At 41.0% G+C, this 16,236-nt stretch overlaps 1 protein-coding gene across 5 annotated transcripts in view; it reads right to left on the minus strand.

The window, feature by feature from the left end:
• RBL1 (RB transcriptional corepressor like 1) overlaps positions 1-16,236 on the minus strand; it is a 100,867-nt gene that overhangs the window by 17,845 nt on the left and 66,786 nt on the right. For all 5 annotated transcript variants that reach the window (XM_026455280.1, XM_026455278.1, XM_026455279.1 and 2 more), the window contains 3 exons: positions 6,469-6,645; positions 4,178-4,249; positions 1,783-1,873 (listed from right to left, as the gene is read on the minus strand). In XM_026455280.1, the coding sequence (XP_026311065.1) occupies positions 1,783-1,873; positions 4,178-4,249; positions 6,469-6,645 (340 nt within the window). The remainder of the gene's footprint in view (positions 1-1,782; positions 1,874-4,177; positions 4,250-6,468; positions 6,646-16,236) is intronic.

Here is a 16,236-nt window from a genome sequence, read left to right on the forward strand (position 1 = left end):
AGCCACCGCGCCCGGCCTAAAAAATTGTTTTAATTCATCAGATTTTCTTTTAAGAATTTATCCTAAGGATGTGGCCTAAATATTTAAGCTACAAATGATGCTCATCACAGAGCTGTGCATAACTAGAAGCAACCTGGCCAGGCGTGGTGGCTTACACCTGTCAGCCCAGAACTTTGGGAGGCCAAGGTAGGGAGATTGCTCGAGTCCAGGAGTTGGAGACCAGCCTGGGCAACATGGCAAAATCCCACCTCTACAAAAAATTAGCTGGGTGTGACAGCAAGACTGAGATGAAAGGAGTGCTGGAGGTCAGGGCTGCAGTGAGCCATGATTGTGCCACTGCATTCCTGCCTGGGTAACAGAGTGAGATCCTGTCTCAGAAAAGAAAAGAAAAGAAAAAAGAAAAGAGAAAGGAGGGCAGGGGAGGGGGAGGGGAGGAAAATGGATGGGGATGGGGAGAAAAGAGGAAAGGAGAGTGGGGGACAGGAGAGGACAAGACAAGAAAAGAAAAAAGAAAAGGAGAAATGACCTAAATGTCTCACACTGTGGCATTAAAGAAATCACAGTACCTAGGCTTGGCACAGTGGCTCATGCCTGTAATCCTAGTACTTTGGGAGGCCAAGGTGGGCGGGTCACTTGAGCTCACGATTTCAAGACCAGCCTGAGAAAACATGGCAAAATCTTGTCTCTACAAAAAATATAAAAATTAGCCAGGGTGATGGCGCATGCCTGTAGTTCCAGCTATTCGGGAGGCTGAGGTGGAAGGATTGCTTGAGTCTGGGAGGTCGATGCTGCAGTGAGTCATGATCATGACTGCACTCCAGTGTAGGTGACAGAACCCTATCTCAAACAAAACAAAACAAAAAGAAATCACAGTATATATACATGTATATATTACATACACCTTAAATACATGGAAAGATGAGACAAGGGAAAGGAGGTAGGCAGAAGAGGTGTATGAATACTAACCATTTGATTTTCTTTTCTTTGAAAAAAGATTACTAGTGTCTGAAGTCTTAGCATGATGGTGGCAAGAGGGTGCAGTCTTGCCTGTGGTAGCAGAATTACCTATAAATAATACTTATATGAACAGGACATTTTCTTTTGTTTGTGTGTGCATATGTGTGTGTGTGTGTGTGTGTGTGTGAGACAGAGTCTCACTCTGCTGCCAGGCTGTAGTGCTGTGGCGTGATCTCGGCTCACTGCAATCTCCAACTCCCGGGTTCAAGTGATTCTCCTGCCTCAGGCTCACGTAAGCTGGGACTAAAGACGCATACCACCACAACTAGTTAATTTTTGTATTTTTTAAAGTAGAGATGGAGTTTCACCATGTTGGCCAGGATAGCCTTGATCTCTTGATCTCGTGATCTGACTGCCTTGGCCTCCCAAAGTGCTGGGATTACCAGCTGGATTACCAGCGTGAACCACCACGCCCAGCCAGGACATTTTCTTAATAGACTCCTCAGGAAGATTATTGTCAGCTACCTTGTTTTCCCTGTCATTCAGATTTTAGAATTTTATTAAGTCTCTTTTATGTGTTTCATTAACATGTATAAGTAGACTAGAAAACTTCTTCCAAAACACAATTAACAGGGGACAAATTAATGGTTTCAATAAACTATACCAGCACATTCTAATCTCAAACTTAATTGTTTTCAAAACGTGTGTGTATTGTCCACCTCACCTCCTCATGATTCACATTTCCATGTTGTCTGACACCCACTGTATTATGTACAGTGTGATCCAATGTGTTTTCCATATAGTATGTTAAACTGGATAACTTACCACAATCTATCATTTCAAAGTCATCATTTATATTTTTATTATATGCCACAAATTCTCTTGGAATACTTTTCAGCAGAACACTTCTATATACCTACAACACCAGAGGGGAAAAAAAGGACTGCTCAGTCACAGAGGTACAGGTTAAACAAAATCAAAGTGAGAAGAGCAAAATATCAAGCCAATGAAAAACTATTTGTTTGTATAAGTGATACTCAAGGGTAAAATGTTATCAGCTCTAGTAAACATAGATGGTAACACATACCATAAAAGAGGCGATACTGGAGAAGAGCTTACCATCTAAGATGGGCTTAGTTTATAAAATAGAAGAAATAGCAACTAAAGACTGATGATCGGGTTTTACTAAATAAAAGCAACTTCAAAGACCTGAATTTGGTCAGGTGCGGTGGCTCACACCTGTAATCCCAGCACTCTGGGAGGCCAAGGCGGGCAGATCACTTGAGGCCAGGCATTCAAGACCAGCCTCGCCAGCATGGTGAAAGCCCGTCTCTACTAAAAATACAAAAATTAGCTGGGCATGGTAGCACACGCTTGTAATTTCAGCTACTAGGGAGGCTGAGGCAGGATAACTGCTTGAAGCCAGGGGGTGAAGGTTGCACTGAGCTGAGATTGCACCACTGCACTCTAGACTGGACAACAGAGCAAGACTCTGTCTCAAATACAAAACAAAATAAAACAAACAAACAAAAACAAAAGACCTGAATTAATTCCTCCTTCTTTTTAATTCCTTACACAACAATCAATTGGTCTTTTTTTTTTCTTTTTCTTTTTTTTTTTTTTAGAGACAGGGTCTCACTCCATGGCTCAGACTGGAGTGCAGTGGCACAATCATGGCTCACTGTAGCACTGACCTCCTGGGCTCAAGCAATCTGCCTGCCTTGGCTTCCTTAACTGGTGGGATTACAGGCGTGAGCCATTGCGCTTGGCCAAGAGTCATTTGTTCTTAATGCAGCTTGTTTTTCTGCCCCCAGCCCAGTCCCATCTCCTTTCAGATGGCCACATGAAAATCTTTACCCTTCCCTGCCCCTAAACTATCTCACCTCTGAGATAGCTGGAAAGGCATAATCTATTCCCCCTTGTACTATATTATAGGTTACTGGTATTAAGAGGATATTCAGGGGAGCCATGGCTTGGCCCATTTTTGACTCACACTAACCTCACCTTAATGATCTTCAAGGACAATCTAGAGCTTTCTAGGCTCTGTTCCTGAGGGATTTTCCTGAAGAAGCCCAGAAAATCTTAGCTTATCACAGGATATAACAAATGCCTGTACTTGGTTCTTCAAATGTCTCTATATTGCTTGCTATAATGTATTTTAGGGCTTAAAGCTCTCTTAGAAGGGGATATAACTACTAATACTGAGGCCACATCTCTGTGTTGGTCTGCAATCTAGGCCACTCTCACTCTCTTTCTGTCTATAATTTCCAGGGCCAGAGAAGAGACCATTATGCTTCCTAACAGCAGAGCAACCAGGTTCTTGAATGATCAAACCCTTAAGGTAATTTACTTGTGTTCTTCAGGTACAATATTTAACAATAACATGACATTAACATTCATTAAATGCTTATTGTGTGCCAGTCCACTCTGCTACCATGACTGAAAGGTTTCATGCAATTTTCACCACAGCCAGAACAATATAATCAGAAATGTTTAATATCTATTCAAAGATGCAAACATTAGGATGCTTAGCAGATGGCAAAAGAAGCTGTAGTTAGGTTAATGAACCCTAAAATTTCACTGGGTTTAAATATCATTAAAAAAATAAAGTTACATAATTAAAGAATAGTATTATTATACATATCTTTTTTTTTTTTTTTTTTTTTTTTTGGAGACAGAGTCTTGCTCTGTCAGCCAGGCTGGAGTGCAGTGGAACAATCTTGGCTCACTGCAACCTCCGCCTCCCGGGCTCAAGCAATCCTCCTGCCTCAGCCTCCTGAGTAGCTAGGATTACAGGCGTGTGCCACCATGCCTGGCTAATTTTTGTATTTTTAGTAGAGACAGGGTTTTACCATGTTGGCCAGACTGGTCTCGAACTCCTGACCTCAGGTAATCCACCTGCCTCCGCCTCCCAAAGTGCTGGGATTACAGGCGTGAGCCACTGCACCTGGCCATTATACATATCTTTCATTAAATGAACAAATGGAATGGCAGAACTTATGAGAAGTATATGAAAGTATATGGATGAATCGGAAATAGATTTCCTGGCTTCTATTGAAATTGTCCTTTGATGAAATTATCTCTTGAGTTTTAATGTTATCCATTAAAACAGAAAATCTGAAGTATATTAAAACTATAAAATAAGTTTACCTTTTATATAACTTGTCAGTGGAAAACAGTAAATCTATTTTTGGACAGTAGGAAAAATAATGTAACTCACGTGACTATTAGCTTGGGGCTGATTCCTGTAACTTTTCATAATTTCTTGAAAAGTTCTTTCTTCTTTTGTTACCTAAGGAAAATAAAAACTGCACTTATCAAATGCTTTTTGAAAGAAAAATGGCTCTGAACAAAATTTCAATTATAAGTTGGCACTGAGAGCAACCTTGCAAAAAACCATTAACCCCAGGCCAGTCCATGACTAAAAACCACTAACATTTATGATTTTTTTCTACCTTTACAGTTCAGGCTTTGTAGCCTGTGGGGAATCACTTAATAGTTTCATTAATCAAAAAGCACTGAAACTGCTATGGTGTGACTCTACTGAAAATCCATTTCTTTATATAAAAAAAGATATAAGAAAACTCAGATCTGTTTAATGCCCTGCAGTCTCCAGTTTTATTAATTTTAAGTACTTACTTAAAAGTAAATTAACCACATACAAAGGATTAAAAATATCTTACAGTGATGATCCTCAGTCAAACTGAGTGGCTATTATAGGATTAGGTTTTAACATTTCAGGACAGACTATAGGGTTTCTAATGTTTAGACGGAAGTCACAGTGGTGGCCAAAAGGAAGAAAAAGGAATTCCTTCTGGGATCTCTGTGATCATAAACTTCACTTAAGTTGCTCCTTTCCCTTGCTTCACTGTCCATTAGTGCTAATCCTGTTCTCTAAAATGATGAGCTAGAAATGGCAAAGCCTGAACTCTAACAGTCTTCTGGAAAACACACGATTAGTTAGTAACATTTATCTTCTAAGTTTTTAATTCTTTTTTTTTTTTTTTTTTGAGATAGAGTCTCGCTCTGTCATCTAGGCTGGAGTGCAGTGGTGTGATCTTGGCTTACTGCAACCTCCGCCTCCCGGGTTCAAGTGATTCTCCTGCCTCAGGAGTCCCTCCTGGGTAGCTGGGACTACAGGAGTGTGCCACCATGCCCAGCTAATTTTTGTATTTTTAGTAGAGACAGGGTTTCACCGTGTTAGCCAGGATGGTCTCGATCTCTTGACCTTGTGATCTGCCTGCCTCAGCCTCCCAAAGTGCTGGGATTACAGGCGTGAGCCCACGCCCGTCCCTTCAGGTTGAGTTTTCTAACTGCAACTTCACCATTCTGCAAATCAGCAAGATTCACTTCAAACACCTGACTCTTGAGGCTATCAGATGCAATTTGGTTCCTTGAGTCCTGGTAACTAGTGTCTTTCCAGTATTTCTTGTATTGAACATAGTCTGTGTTTTTTTACATCAAACTAATCTTTCTTAAAAAATGAATCAACCATTTTCTTCTTGGCTCCCTTTTTGTTGCCTTTTGTATGGTGCATGTTCTCGTTAACCGCCATAGTGCTGCAGTAACAATTATTAAGACCTATTATTTATTTATTTATTTATTTGAGACGAAGTTGTGCCCTGTCGCCCAGGCTGGCATGCAGTGGCGCAATCTCGGCTCACTGCAAGCTCCGCCTCCCAGGTTCACGCCGTTCTCCTGCCTCAGCCTCCCGAGTAGCTGGGACTACAGGCGCCCGCCACCATGCCTGGCTAATTTTTTGTATTTTTAGTAGAGACAGGTTTCACCGTGTTAGCCAGGATGGTCTTGATCTCCTGACCTCGTGATCCACCTGCCTCGGGCTCCCAAAGTGCTGGGATTACAGGCGTGAGCCACCGCGCCCGGCCTAAGGCCTATTTTTTACAGAGATTTCAAAGAGGCATTCTGGGAGAAGGGGTCACAAAGGAGTTTAAAAACATATGCTCTGTCTCAAAAAGCTGAAAAAACAAATCTTAACTGTATACATCTGCTAGGACTGCCAGTGTGGCCAGTGTGGTAAAGACAAATGATTGTATCAGATATATGAGAATTTTAAAAAACAAGCAAGATATGTTATTCTATGACTTAAAACATGTTGTAGCAACTAGAAAGTAAAATGTTCTTCTGAGGCAGCACAATAAATCACGAGAAAGCAATATGCAATATGGTACAGAAACTTGTTTTTTTCTTGAGACAGGGTCTTATATTGCCCAGACTGAAGTGCAGTGTCATGATCTTGGGTCACTGCAACCTTGGCCTCCTGGGCTCAAGAGATCCTCCCACCTCAGTCTCCCAAGTATCTGGGCCTATAGGTGCAAGCAACAATGCCCAGCTAATTTTTTACATTTTTTACAGAGACGAGGTTTCACCATGTTGCCCAAGCTGGTCTCGAAATCCTGGGCTCAAGCGATCTCCTTGCCTTGACCTCCCAAAGTGCTAGGATTATACATGTGAGCCACCATGCCCAGCCTCTTCTCCTAATGTATACATTACCTTTGCCATGATATAAAAGGCACAAAGGAGGAGCTGATCCAAATGCCTGTCTTTCATTAGATCAGGGCAGTGAACTAAAGTGAATTCAAAACACGTCCATATCTTCCTTCGTAACTCATTTGAAACATCCAGTTTTAGACATAGATCACGTAAGCGTACACTTGCCAAATGATAGACCTAAAATAGAAGGTAACAAACACATTGACGCAAAACACCAAGTAAATCATTTCTCAAATTTTTATGTCTTACCATGAACATGGGCTTTCAGACCAAGATTAAAAACATAGGCTGTTGATATACTAAATTAAATAAAATTTCTGTTCTATAGCACTAGTTCACTGCTATGGCAGGAGGATATAGATTAAAGCAAAGCTACTTGAAAATTTTTTTTAAAGATGTCATCTATTACTCTATGCTGCCAACTATGTAAAGTAGGAAAAACTGAAATATAGGATCCCTTACCTGCATCATGACAATTATGAATACATAATTTTTCCTTTTTTTTTTTCTTCTTAGGTGGATTCTCGCTTTGTCACCCAGGCTGGAGTGCAGTGGCACCATCTTGGCTCACTGCAACCTCTGCCTTCTGTGTAAAGCAGTTACTGCCTTAGCCTCCCGAGTAACTGGGCGTACAGTTGCAGACCACCATGCCTAGCTAATTTTTGTATTTTTTGTAGAGACAGGGTTTGATCATGTTGGCCAGGCTGGTCTTTAACTCTTGACCTCAAGTAATCCACGCACTGCAGCCTCCCAAAGTACTGGGATTACAGGTGTTAGCCACTGTGCCCGGCCCGAACGCATAATTTTTCAAAGCTCAGAAGTCTGTCTATTCTCTTTGGGTTCAGGTAAAATTGCTAGGAGGCCTAACATGCCAAATAATAAACGTTTGACTCCAAAATGAGTCAGAAAGCAAAACCATTTAAAAATTGCTCCTATATTCTACACTTCTTATGAGCACAATGGGAACAAAACAGGAATGTTAAATAAGATACAAAGCTTTTTTTTTTTAAAGCATGTGAAAATAAATTCAGTTCAATTCCCTGGCCCTAAGATCCTGCAAGACTTTTATTATTTTAAGAATTGATAACCGTGATGTGGTATTCCTAAACCAGACTATTCTATTCAAACTTTTTTTTTTTTTGAGACAGTCTCACTCTGTAGCCTAAGCTGGAGTGTAGTGGCACGATCTTGGCTCACTGCAACCTCCACCTCCGGACTCAAGTGATTTTCGTGTCTCAGCCTCCCGAGTAGCTGGGACTACAGGCAAGTGTCACCATGCCTGGCTAATTTTTTTTTTTTTTTTTGTATTTGAATAGAGATGTGGTTTCACCATGTTGCCCAGAGTGGGCTCGAACTCCTGAGGTCAGGCGATCTGCCTGCCTCGGCCTCCCAAAAAGTGCTGGGATTACAGGCGTGAGTCACCGCACCCGGCCCAAACTATGTCTTTAAATTTCCAGAGGGGAAAAAAAAAGAAAGTAAGTTACCCCTTACAGAAAATTATCTTTGGCAGAAAAATACTTACAAACTGATCTTAAAAACTAATTTAAGCTACTCAGTAATCTACTATAAAGAGAGACAAATAGTTGACTCCAAAGCCACCAGTGATTTATTTTACAGCAAACAAATTTTCTGTATCCTCTCCCCTTGTTTCTGGTCCAGCCATGCTGAGGAAACAGTAGGGTCAGAGCAGAGGGAAAGACACTAGAACTTTATATTCATGAAAGGAGAAGATAAGAGATATAGTCCTAGCTAGAAGAATTAAAAATAATATGTAATTAGGTAACACTTGGTAAAGTATCTTTTACAGAACTGATCCAATGCTTATAGGATACACATATGCTGGAAGGCTTTTGATTCTAACATTCACAGTAAATTCTGTTTAGGCATAGAACACCAGCATCACACTGAGTTCAGCATAGATAATCATTATAATTTACTAAATGAATGGTTATTTTGAATTTATTATAGATTCAGACATTTCAGTTCCTTTAATATTTTCTAGCTTCTAATCTATACTGAGTAGGTTATAATTAAATGAAAGGAAAAGGATGTTAGATTCTAAAACAACAATCAAAATAAAGAATTCACCAAAAAAAGCCTTATTTCTTTCAAACTTAGGTTAATTATCAGAGGCAATAATTTGCCATTTTGAAAATTAAAAACGGTAAGTAAATGGGGAAGCCGCTATATTTTCAAGCTCTGTATTTTAAACAGTCCTTAGGCATAGGAGGGGGTGGAGGAACAGAGAAGAGAAGCCAGTAAAGGTGGTGAAAAGAGCAAGACTCTCCCTTAACCATCCTAACTGTCAACCAAAGCAGCCCTGCTTTCATATGTTTTGTTTATACTTCTGGAGACTATTTCATTCAAAGAAGGGGTTTCCCTAAAAGATGAAATTCCTTGGAGAATCAGTTGCTCCAAAACCCACAATGTAATAAAAATAAATGAGCTATAATTGAAAGGAACAGAAGACAAAGAATGGTTGTAGAAGCTATACATGAGTTGTTTTCCAGTGTCCGTCTCCTCTTCTGCAATAACAGAACCCTTGACATTTACACCCGGCTTCCTGTAATAAAGACTGTATTTGCCCCTTTGAAAATTCTGCCTGGGCACAGTGGCTCACATCTGTAATCCCAGCACACTGGGAAGGTGAGGTGGACGGACTGGTTGAGTCCAGGAGTTTGAAACCATCCTAAGCAACATAGCGAAATTCCTTATCTACAAAAAATTAAAAAATTAGCTGGGTGTGGTAGCCTGTGCCTATAGTCCCAGCTACTCAGGAGGCTGAGGTGAGAGGATCGCTTGAGCCTGGGAGGTTGAGGCTGCAGTGAGCCATGATCTTGCCACTGCACCCCAGCATGGGTGACTGAGCGAGACCTTGTCTCCAAAAAATAAATAAATAGATAAATAAATTCTACAAGTGGCTACATGACTAAGTGGGAAATAAACAGCACTGGTGTATGTAACTTCTAGGACAGGTTCTGAAGGTGAGGAGGCATGCTCTTTTTCTTCCTGCTGGCTAGAATGCAGATATGATATCTGCAAGGGAAGCAGTCATCATGGACTGAGTTAGAAACCTTGTGTTGAGAACGGCCAAAAAATCCTTGTAGGGACCTGGGTTTTTTAATTTTTTGAGATGGAGTCTTGCTCTGTCGCCCAGGCTGGAGTGTGGTGGCGCAATCTCGGCTCACTGCAAACCCCGTCGCCCAGGTTCACGCCATTCTCCTGCTTCAGCCTCCCAAGTAGCTGGGACTACAGGTGCCTGCTACCACGCCTGGGTAATTTATTTTTAGTAGAGATGGGGTTTCATCATGTTAGCCAGGATGGTCTCGAACTCCTGACCTCGTGATCTGCCCATCTCGGCCTCCCAAAGTGCTAGGATTACAGGCGTGAGCCACCACGCCTGGCCAGGACCTGGGTTCTTAATGGTCATGGTAACCACAGCAGTCCCATACTACTTACACAAACTTTATGTGAAAGATAAATTCTCTTGTTTAAGCTACTATTAGTTTCAAACAGCTAAACTGAAATCTAAGAAATAAATAGATAATCACTATGCCCAAGGTCAGAAAACACATTAGAGGTACTGTGAAAGAAATAGGATTTGATATAAAAATGTAAAAAATAATCCTTGACTGGGCGCGGTAGCTCACGCCTGTAATCCCAGCACTTTGGGAGGCCGAGGCGGGCAGATTATGAGGTCAGGAGATCGAGACCATCCTGGTGAACATGGTGAAACCCCATCTCTACTGAAAATACAAAAAAAAAAATTAGCCAGGCGTGGTGGCAGGCACCTGTAGTCCCAGCTTCTAGGGAGGCTGAGGCAGGAGAATGGCGTGAACCCGGGAGGCGACGGAGCTTGCAGGGAGTGGAGATCGTGCCACTGCACTCCAGCCTGGGCAACAGAGCAAGACTCTGTCTCAAAAAAACAAAACAAAACAAAACAAAACAAAAATCCTCATATTTTATCTTAATATAAAACTATCTAATTCAGAGCGTGAGCTAAGACTTTCCATGACAGCAAGTGACAAAGAATGGAGAAAAACATGATTGAGGAAGAGTATAAATTAAGGAAGATTTATTTAGCATAGAGAAAAAAGGACATATAAAAAATTATTGCTGGGCACAGTGGCTCATGCCTGTAATCCTAGCACTTTGGGAGGCTGAGACGGGTGGATCACAAGGTCAGGAATTCAAGACCAGCCTGGCTAAGATGCTGAAATCCCGTCTCTACTAAAAATACAAAAATTAGCCGGGTGTGGTGGCACATACCTGTACTCCCAGCTACTTAGGGCGCTGAGGCAGGAGAATTGCTTGAACCCGGGCGGCAGAGGTTGCAGTGAGCCAAGATCGCGCCACTGCACTCCAGCCTGGGTGACAGAGCAAGACTCCGTCTCAAAAAAAAAAAAAAAAAAAAAAAATTATTAGGCCGGGCGTGGTGGCTCGCACCTGTAATACTAGTACTTTGGGAGGCTGAGACAGTGGATCACGAGGTCAGGAGATTGAGGCCATCCTGACCAACATGGTGAAACCCTGTCTCTACTAAAAATTAAAAAATTAGCTGGGTGTGGTGGTGCGTCCCTGTAATCCCAGCTACTTGGGAGGCTGAGGCAGAGAATCGCTTGAACTAGGGAGTCGGAGGTTGCAGTGAGCTGAGATCACACCACTGCACTCCAGCCTGGCAACAGACCGAGACTCCATCTTAAAAAAAAAAAAAAAAAATTATTACAAGAACAATTGGTTGGGCATGGGTGGCTCACACCTGTAATCCCAGCCACTTCGGGAGGCTGAGGTGGGAGGATCGCTTGAGCCCAGGAGTTAGAGACGAGCCTGGGAAACAGAGCGAGACTCTCTTTCTAAAAAAAAAAAAAATCTAGCTGGGTGGGGTGGTGCACGCCTGTGGTCCTACTACTCAGGAGGCAGGAGGATCTCTTGAGCCTGGGAGGTAGACTACAGTGAGCCATTATCGTGCCTTTGCACTCTAGTCTGGGCGACAGAGCTAGACCCTGTCTCAAAATAATAATAATAATAAAAGATTAGTAGAAAAATACACTTAAATTTGCTTGTAGACCCAGCTACTTGGAGGGTAATGAAGGAGGATCACTTGAGCCTAGGAGTTTGGGCTATAGTGTGCTGTAACTGTGCTTGTGAATAGTCACTGTACTCCAACCTGGGCAATAGAATGGGCTAGCCAACCATCTAGTTGTGGGATACAATGCAGTCATGTTTGGTTATAAATATCTGATTAACATGTCTATCTTATCAGAAGCTGATGATTCAAAATGTGCTTGTAAGAGATAGGACAAATTCAAGTTATTGTCTAAGGTCAACAGTTTTTAGTCCTTTTCCATTAATATTAAAATAATTCAGGCATTATAATAAGAACTGGTCATATGCTAATTTAAAAGGTAACACACTAGATTTATTTTATTTATTTTTTATTTTTGGAGATGGGGTCTTACTCTGTTCCTTGGGCTGAAGTGTAGTAGCACCTTCTTAGCTCACTGCAGCCTCGAAATCATGGGCTCATGTTATCCTTCCACTTTAGCCTCCTGAGTAGCTGGGACTACAGGCATGTGCCACTATGCTGGCTAACTTTTTAATTTTTTGGTAGGGACTGGGTCTCGCTACGTTGCCCAGGCTGGTCTTGAACTGCAAGCCTCAAGTAATCCTCCTGCCTTGGCCTCTGAAAATACTGAGATTACAGGCATGAGCCACCATGCCTGGCCTAGATTTATAATAAAAATTATGAGTAACAGCTGGGCATGGTGGCACATGCCTGTAATCCCAGCACTTTGGGAGGCTGTGGTGGGCAGATCACCTGAGGTCAGGAGTTTGAGACCAGGCTGGGCCAATACGGTGAAACCCCGTCTCTACTAAAAATACAAAAATAAGCCAGGTGTGGTGGTGCACACCTGTAGTCCCAACTACTTGGGAGGGTGAGGCAGGTGAATCGCTTGAACCTGGGAGACAGAAGCTGTAGTGAGCCGAGATCATGCTACTGCATTCCAGCCTGGGAGACACAGTAAGACTCTGTCTCAAAAGTAAATAAATAAATAATGGCTTGGGCATGGTGACTCACACAGTAATCCCAATGCTTTGGGAGGTCAAAGAGGGAGGATCACTTGAGCCCAGGAGTTCAAGGCTACAGTGAGCCATATTCATGCCACTGCACTGTAGCTTTGGTAACAGAACAAGACCTTGTCACTAAAAAAAAAAATTAAAAAAAAATATAGCCTTCTCACAGTATCCCATCAATCTTTAGAATGATTCTTCGCTAATTCAGATTCACCCATGAGATCCAACATGTATTTGTCCCACAGTGAACTCCATTCTACAGCAACATAACACAATGGAGTTTCAGTTAATTCCAGAGGCTAGCCAACTACTTACTCAAAGTTACAAAAGAATACAAGCTAGCAAAAAACATAAGTTAGATCTGAAAACAGAATCAAATCCTGTGAGCCTGAGTCTAAACTTATAGCTCACCAGGATCATAATGTTCTCTTGAAAGGTCAAATGTATTTTTTAAGTGGCTAAAGGTACATCACTTGATAGCAAAGCCAGAATAAGGGTGGCATTCTTAAATGCCATTATGGTAGTTATGGACCCGTCAGGTGAAAATACAGACCACTATCTCTTGTGAATATTGGTGCAAAAATCCTCAACTAAATACTAGCAAAACAAATTCAACAGCATATGAAGAGGGTTATACACCATGACCAAGTAGAACTTATTCTAAGAAGGTAAGGATAAATTGAAATAAGGAAATCAATCTGTATAACACACCATATTAAAAAGGACAAAGGGAAAACGGCCACATAATCATTTCAAGTGATACAGGAAAGCATTTGACAAAATTTAACACCCTTTCATGATAAAAAATACTCTAAAAGCTAGGAAGAGAGAAGGAAACTACCTAAACAAAATAAAGGATATACAATAATCCCTTGGTATACACAGGAGATTTCTTCCAGGAGCCCCTGCATATACCTGAATCTATGCATACTCAAGTCCTCCATTTCGCCCTGTAGAATCCCCATGTACAAAAAGATGGCCCTCTATATACACAGGTTTCACATCCCTCAAATACCGTATTTTCATTCTGTGTTGGCGGAAAAAAATTTGTATACAAGTGGACTTGTACAGTGCAAAAACATGTTGTTCAAGGGTCAACTGTATATAAAAAACCCACAGCTAACATCATACTCAAATTGAAAACCTGAAAGGTGTTCCTCTAAGATCAGGAGTAAGACGAGGATGTTTACTTTCACCACTTTTATTCAACATAGAACTGGAATTCCTAGCCAGAGCAATTAGGCAGGAAAAAGAAATTCAAATTGCAAAGAAAGAAGTAAAATTATCTTTGTTCATAGATGACATAATCTTATGTATGGAAAACTCAAAAAACCTAAAGAATCCATAAAAACTGATAGAACTAATAAATAAATCAGCAAAGCTGCAAGATAAGAAAATCAGTACAACAACATCACTTGTGTTCCTTTACATTACATTAATGAACAATCTAAAAAATGAAATTAAGACAATTCCACTTACTTACTATAGCATCAAAATAATACAATACTTAGGAATAATCTTAAGCAAGGACTTGTCTTGCAAAAGACATATACTGAAAACTACAAAATGTTGCTGAAAGAAATTAAAGAAGACGTGAATGAAAAGACATCCTATGATCATGGACTGGAAGACTTAATATTCTTAAGATGTCAACACTAGCCAATGCGATCTCCATATTCAATGCAATCTCTGTCAAAATTCCAACAATGTTTTTGCAGAAAGAGAAAAATCTATCCTAAAACTCATATAGACTCTCAAGAAATCTTGAATAGCTAAAAGAATCTTAAGAAAGAAAAACAAAGTTGGAGGTCTCACACCTCCTGATTTTAAAACTTTTGACACAAAGCTATGGTTACCAAAACAGTGTGGTACTGAATACAGATAGACATATAGTCCAATGAATAGAATAGAGAGGCCAGAATTAAACTCCCATATCTATGTTCAAGTGACTTTTCAACAAGTATTCTAAGCTCATTTAACGGGAAAGGGCAGTCTTTCAACAAATAGTGTTGGGAAAAATGGATATCCATGTGCAAAAGAATGACTTTAGACCCTTATCTAACACCATATACAAAAATTAAAATGGGCTGGGTGTAGTGGCTCACGGCTGTAATCCCAGCACTTTGGGAGGCTGAGGCGGGCAGATGACTTAAGCTCACAAGTTCAAGACTAGCCTGGGCAACATGTTGAAACCCCATCTCTACAAAAAAAATGCAGAAACAGGCCAGGTGTGGTGGCTCATGCCTGTAATCCTAGCACTTTGGGAGGCCAAGGTGGGTGAATCACCTGAGGTCAGTAGTTTGAAACCAGCCTAACCAGTATGGTAAAACCTCGTCTCTACTAAAAATACAAAAATTAAATGGGCATGGTGGCATGTGCCTGTAGTCCCAGTTACTCAGGAAGCTGAGACAGGAGAATTGCTTGAACCCAGGAGGCAGAGGTTACAATGAGCCAAGACTGCGCCACTGCACTCTAGCCTGGGCGACAGAGTGAGACTCAGTCTCAAAAAAAAAAAAAAAAAAAACACCAAAATTAGCTGGGCATGGTGGTACATGCCTGTAGTCCTAGCTGCTTGAGGGGTTGAGGTGGGAGGATCATTTGAACCTGGGAGGCGGAGGCTGCAGTGAGCTGTGACTGCGCGACTGCACTCCAGCCTGGGTGACAAAGTGAGACTGTCTCAAAAAAAAATAGGCATAATAAATATAAGAGCTAAAAACTATAAAACTCTTAGATGAAAACATAGGGGAAAAGTTTTATAATACTGGATTTGGCAATTATATCTTGTATATGACACCAAAAGCACAGACAAAAAATGAAAAGAATAAATTGACTTTATTAAAATTAAAAACTTTCATGTGTCAAGAACACTATCAATGGAATGAAAAGACAACCCATAGAATGGGAGAAAATACTTGTAAATAGTATATTTTATAGGGGATTAATATCTGGAATACATAAAGAACTCCTACCATTCAACAAAAACAAAACCCATAATTTAAAAAAATGGGCAAAAGACTTGAATAGACATTTCCACAGTGAAGATATATAGATGGGCAAAAACACATGAAAAGATACTCAATATTACTAATAAGTAGGGAAATGAAAATCAAAACTATAATAAGATGTCTCTTTACACCCATTGGATGGCCATTATCAAAAAAACAAACAAACCAGAAAACACAAAATGTTGGCAAGGATGTGAAGTACTTGGAACACTTGTACCTTGCTGGTGGGAATGTAAAATGGTCCAGCCACTGTGGAAAATGGTACGGTGGTTCCTCAGAAAATGAAATACTAAATTACTCTCCCATTTCTGGGAATATACCCAAAGGAATTGAAAGCAGAGACTTGAATAGATATTTGTTGCTATTTTTTTTTCTTCTTAAGACGGGGCCTTGTTCTGTTGCCCAGGCTGGAGTGCAGTGGTGCGATCTTGGCTCACTGTAGCCTCAACCTCCTGGGTTCAAGTGATCCTCACACCTCAACCTCCAAAATAGACAGGACTATAGGCATCTGCCACCACACCTGGCTGCTTTTCTTTTTTTTTTTTAATAGAGATAGAGATAGGGTCTCACTGTGTTGCCCAGAGTGGTCTCAAACCCCTGGGTTCAAGTGACCCTCCTGCCTCAGCCTCACAAAGCGCTGGGTTTACAGGCATGAGCAACCATGCCTGGTTTGAACAGACACCTGTAC

Source organism: Piliocolobus tephrosceles, chromosome 20, assembly GCF_002776525.5.
Source record: "Piliocolobus tephrosceles isolate RC106 chromosome 20, ASM277652v3, whole genome shotgun sequence".
NCBI lineage: Eukaryota > Metazoa > Chordata > Mammalia > Primates > Cercopithecidae > Piliocolobus > Piliocolobus tephrosceles.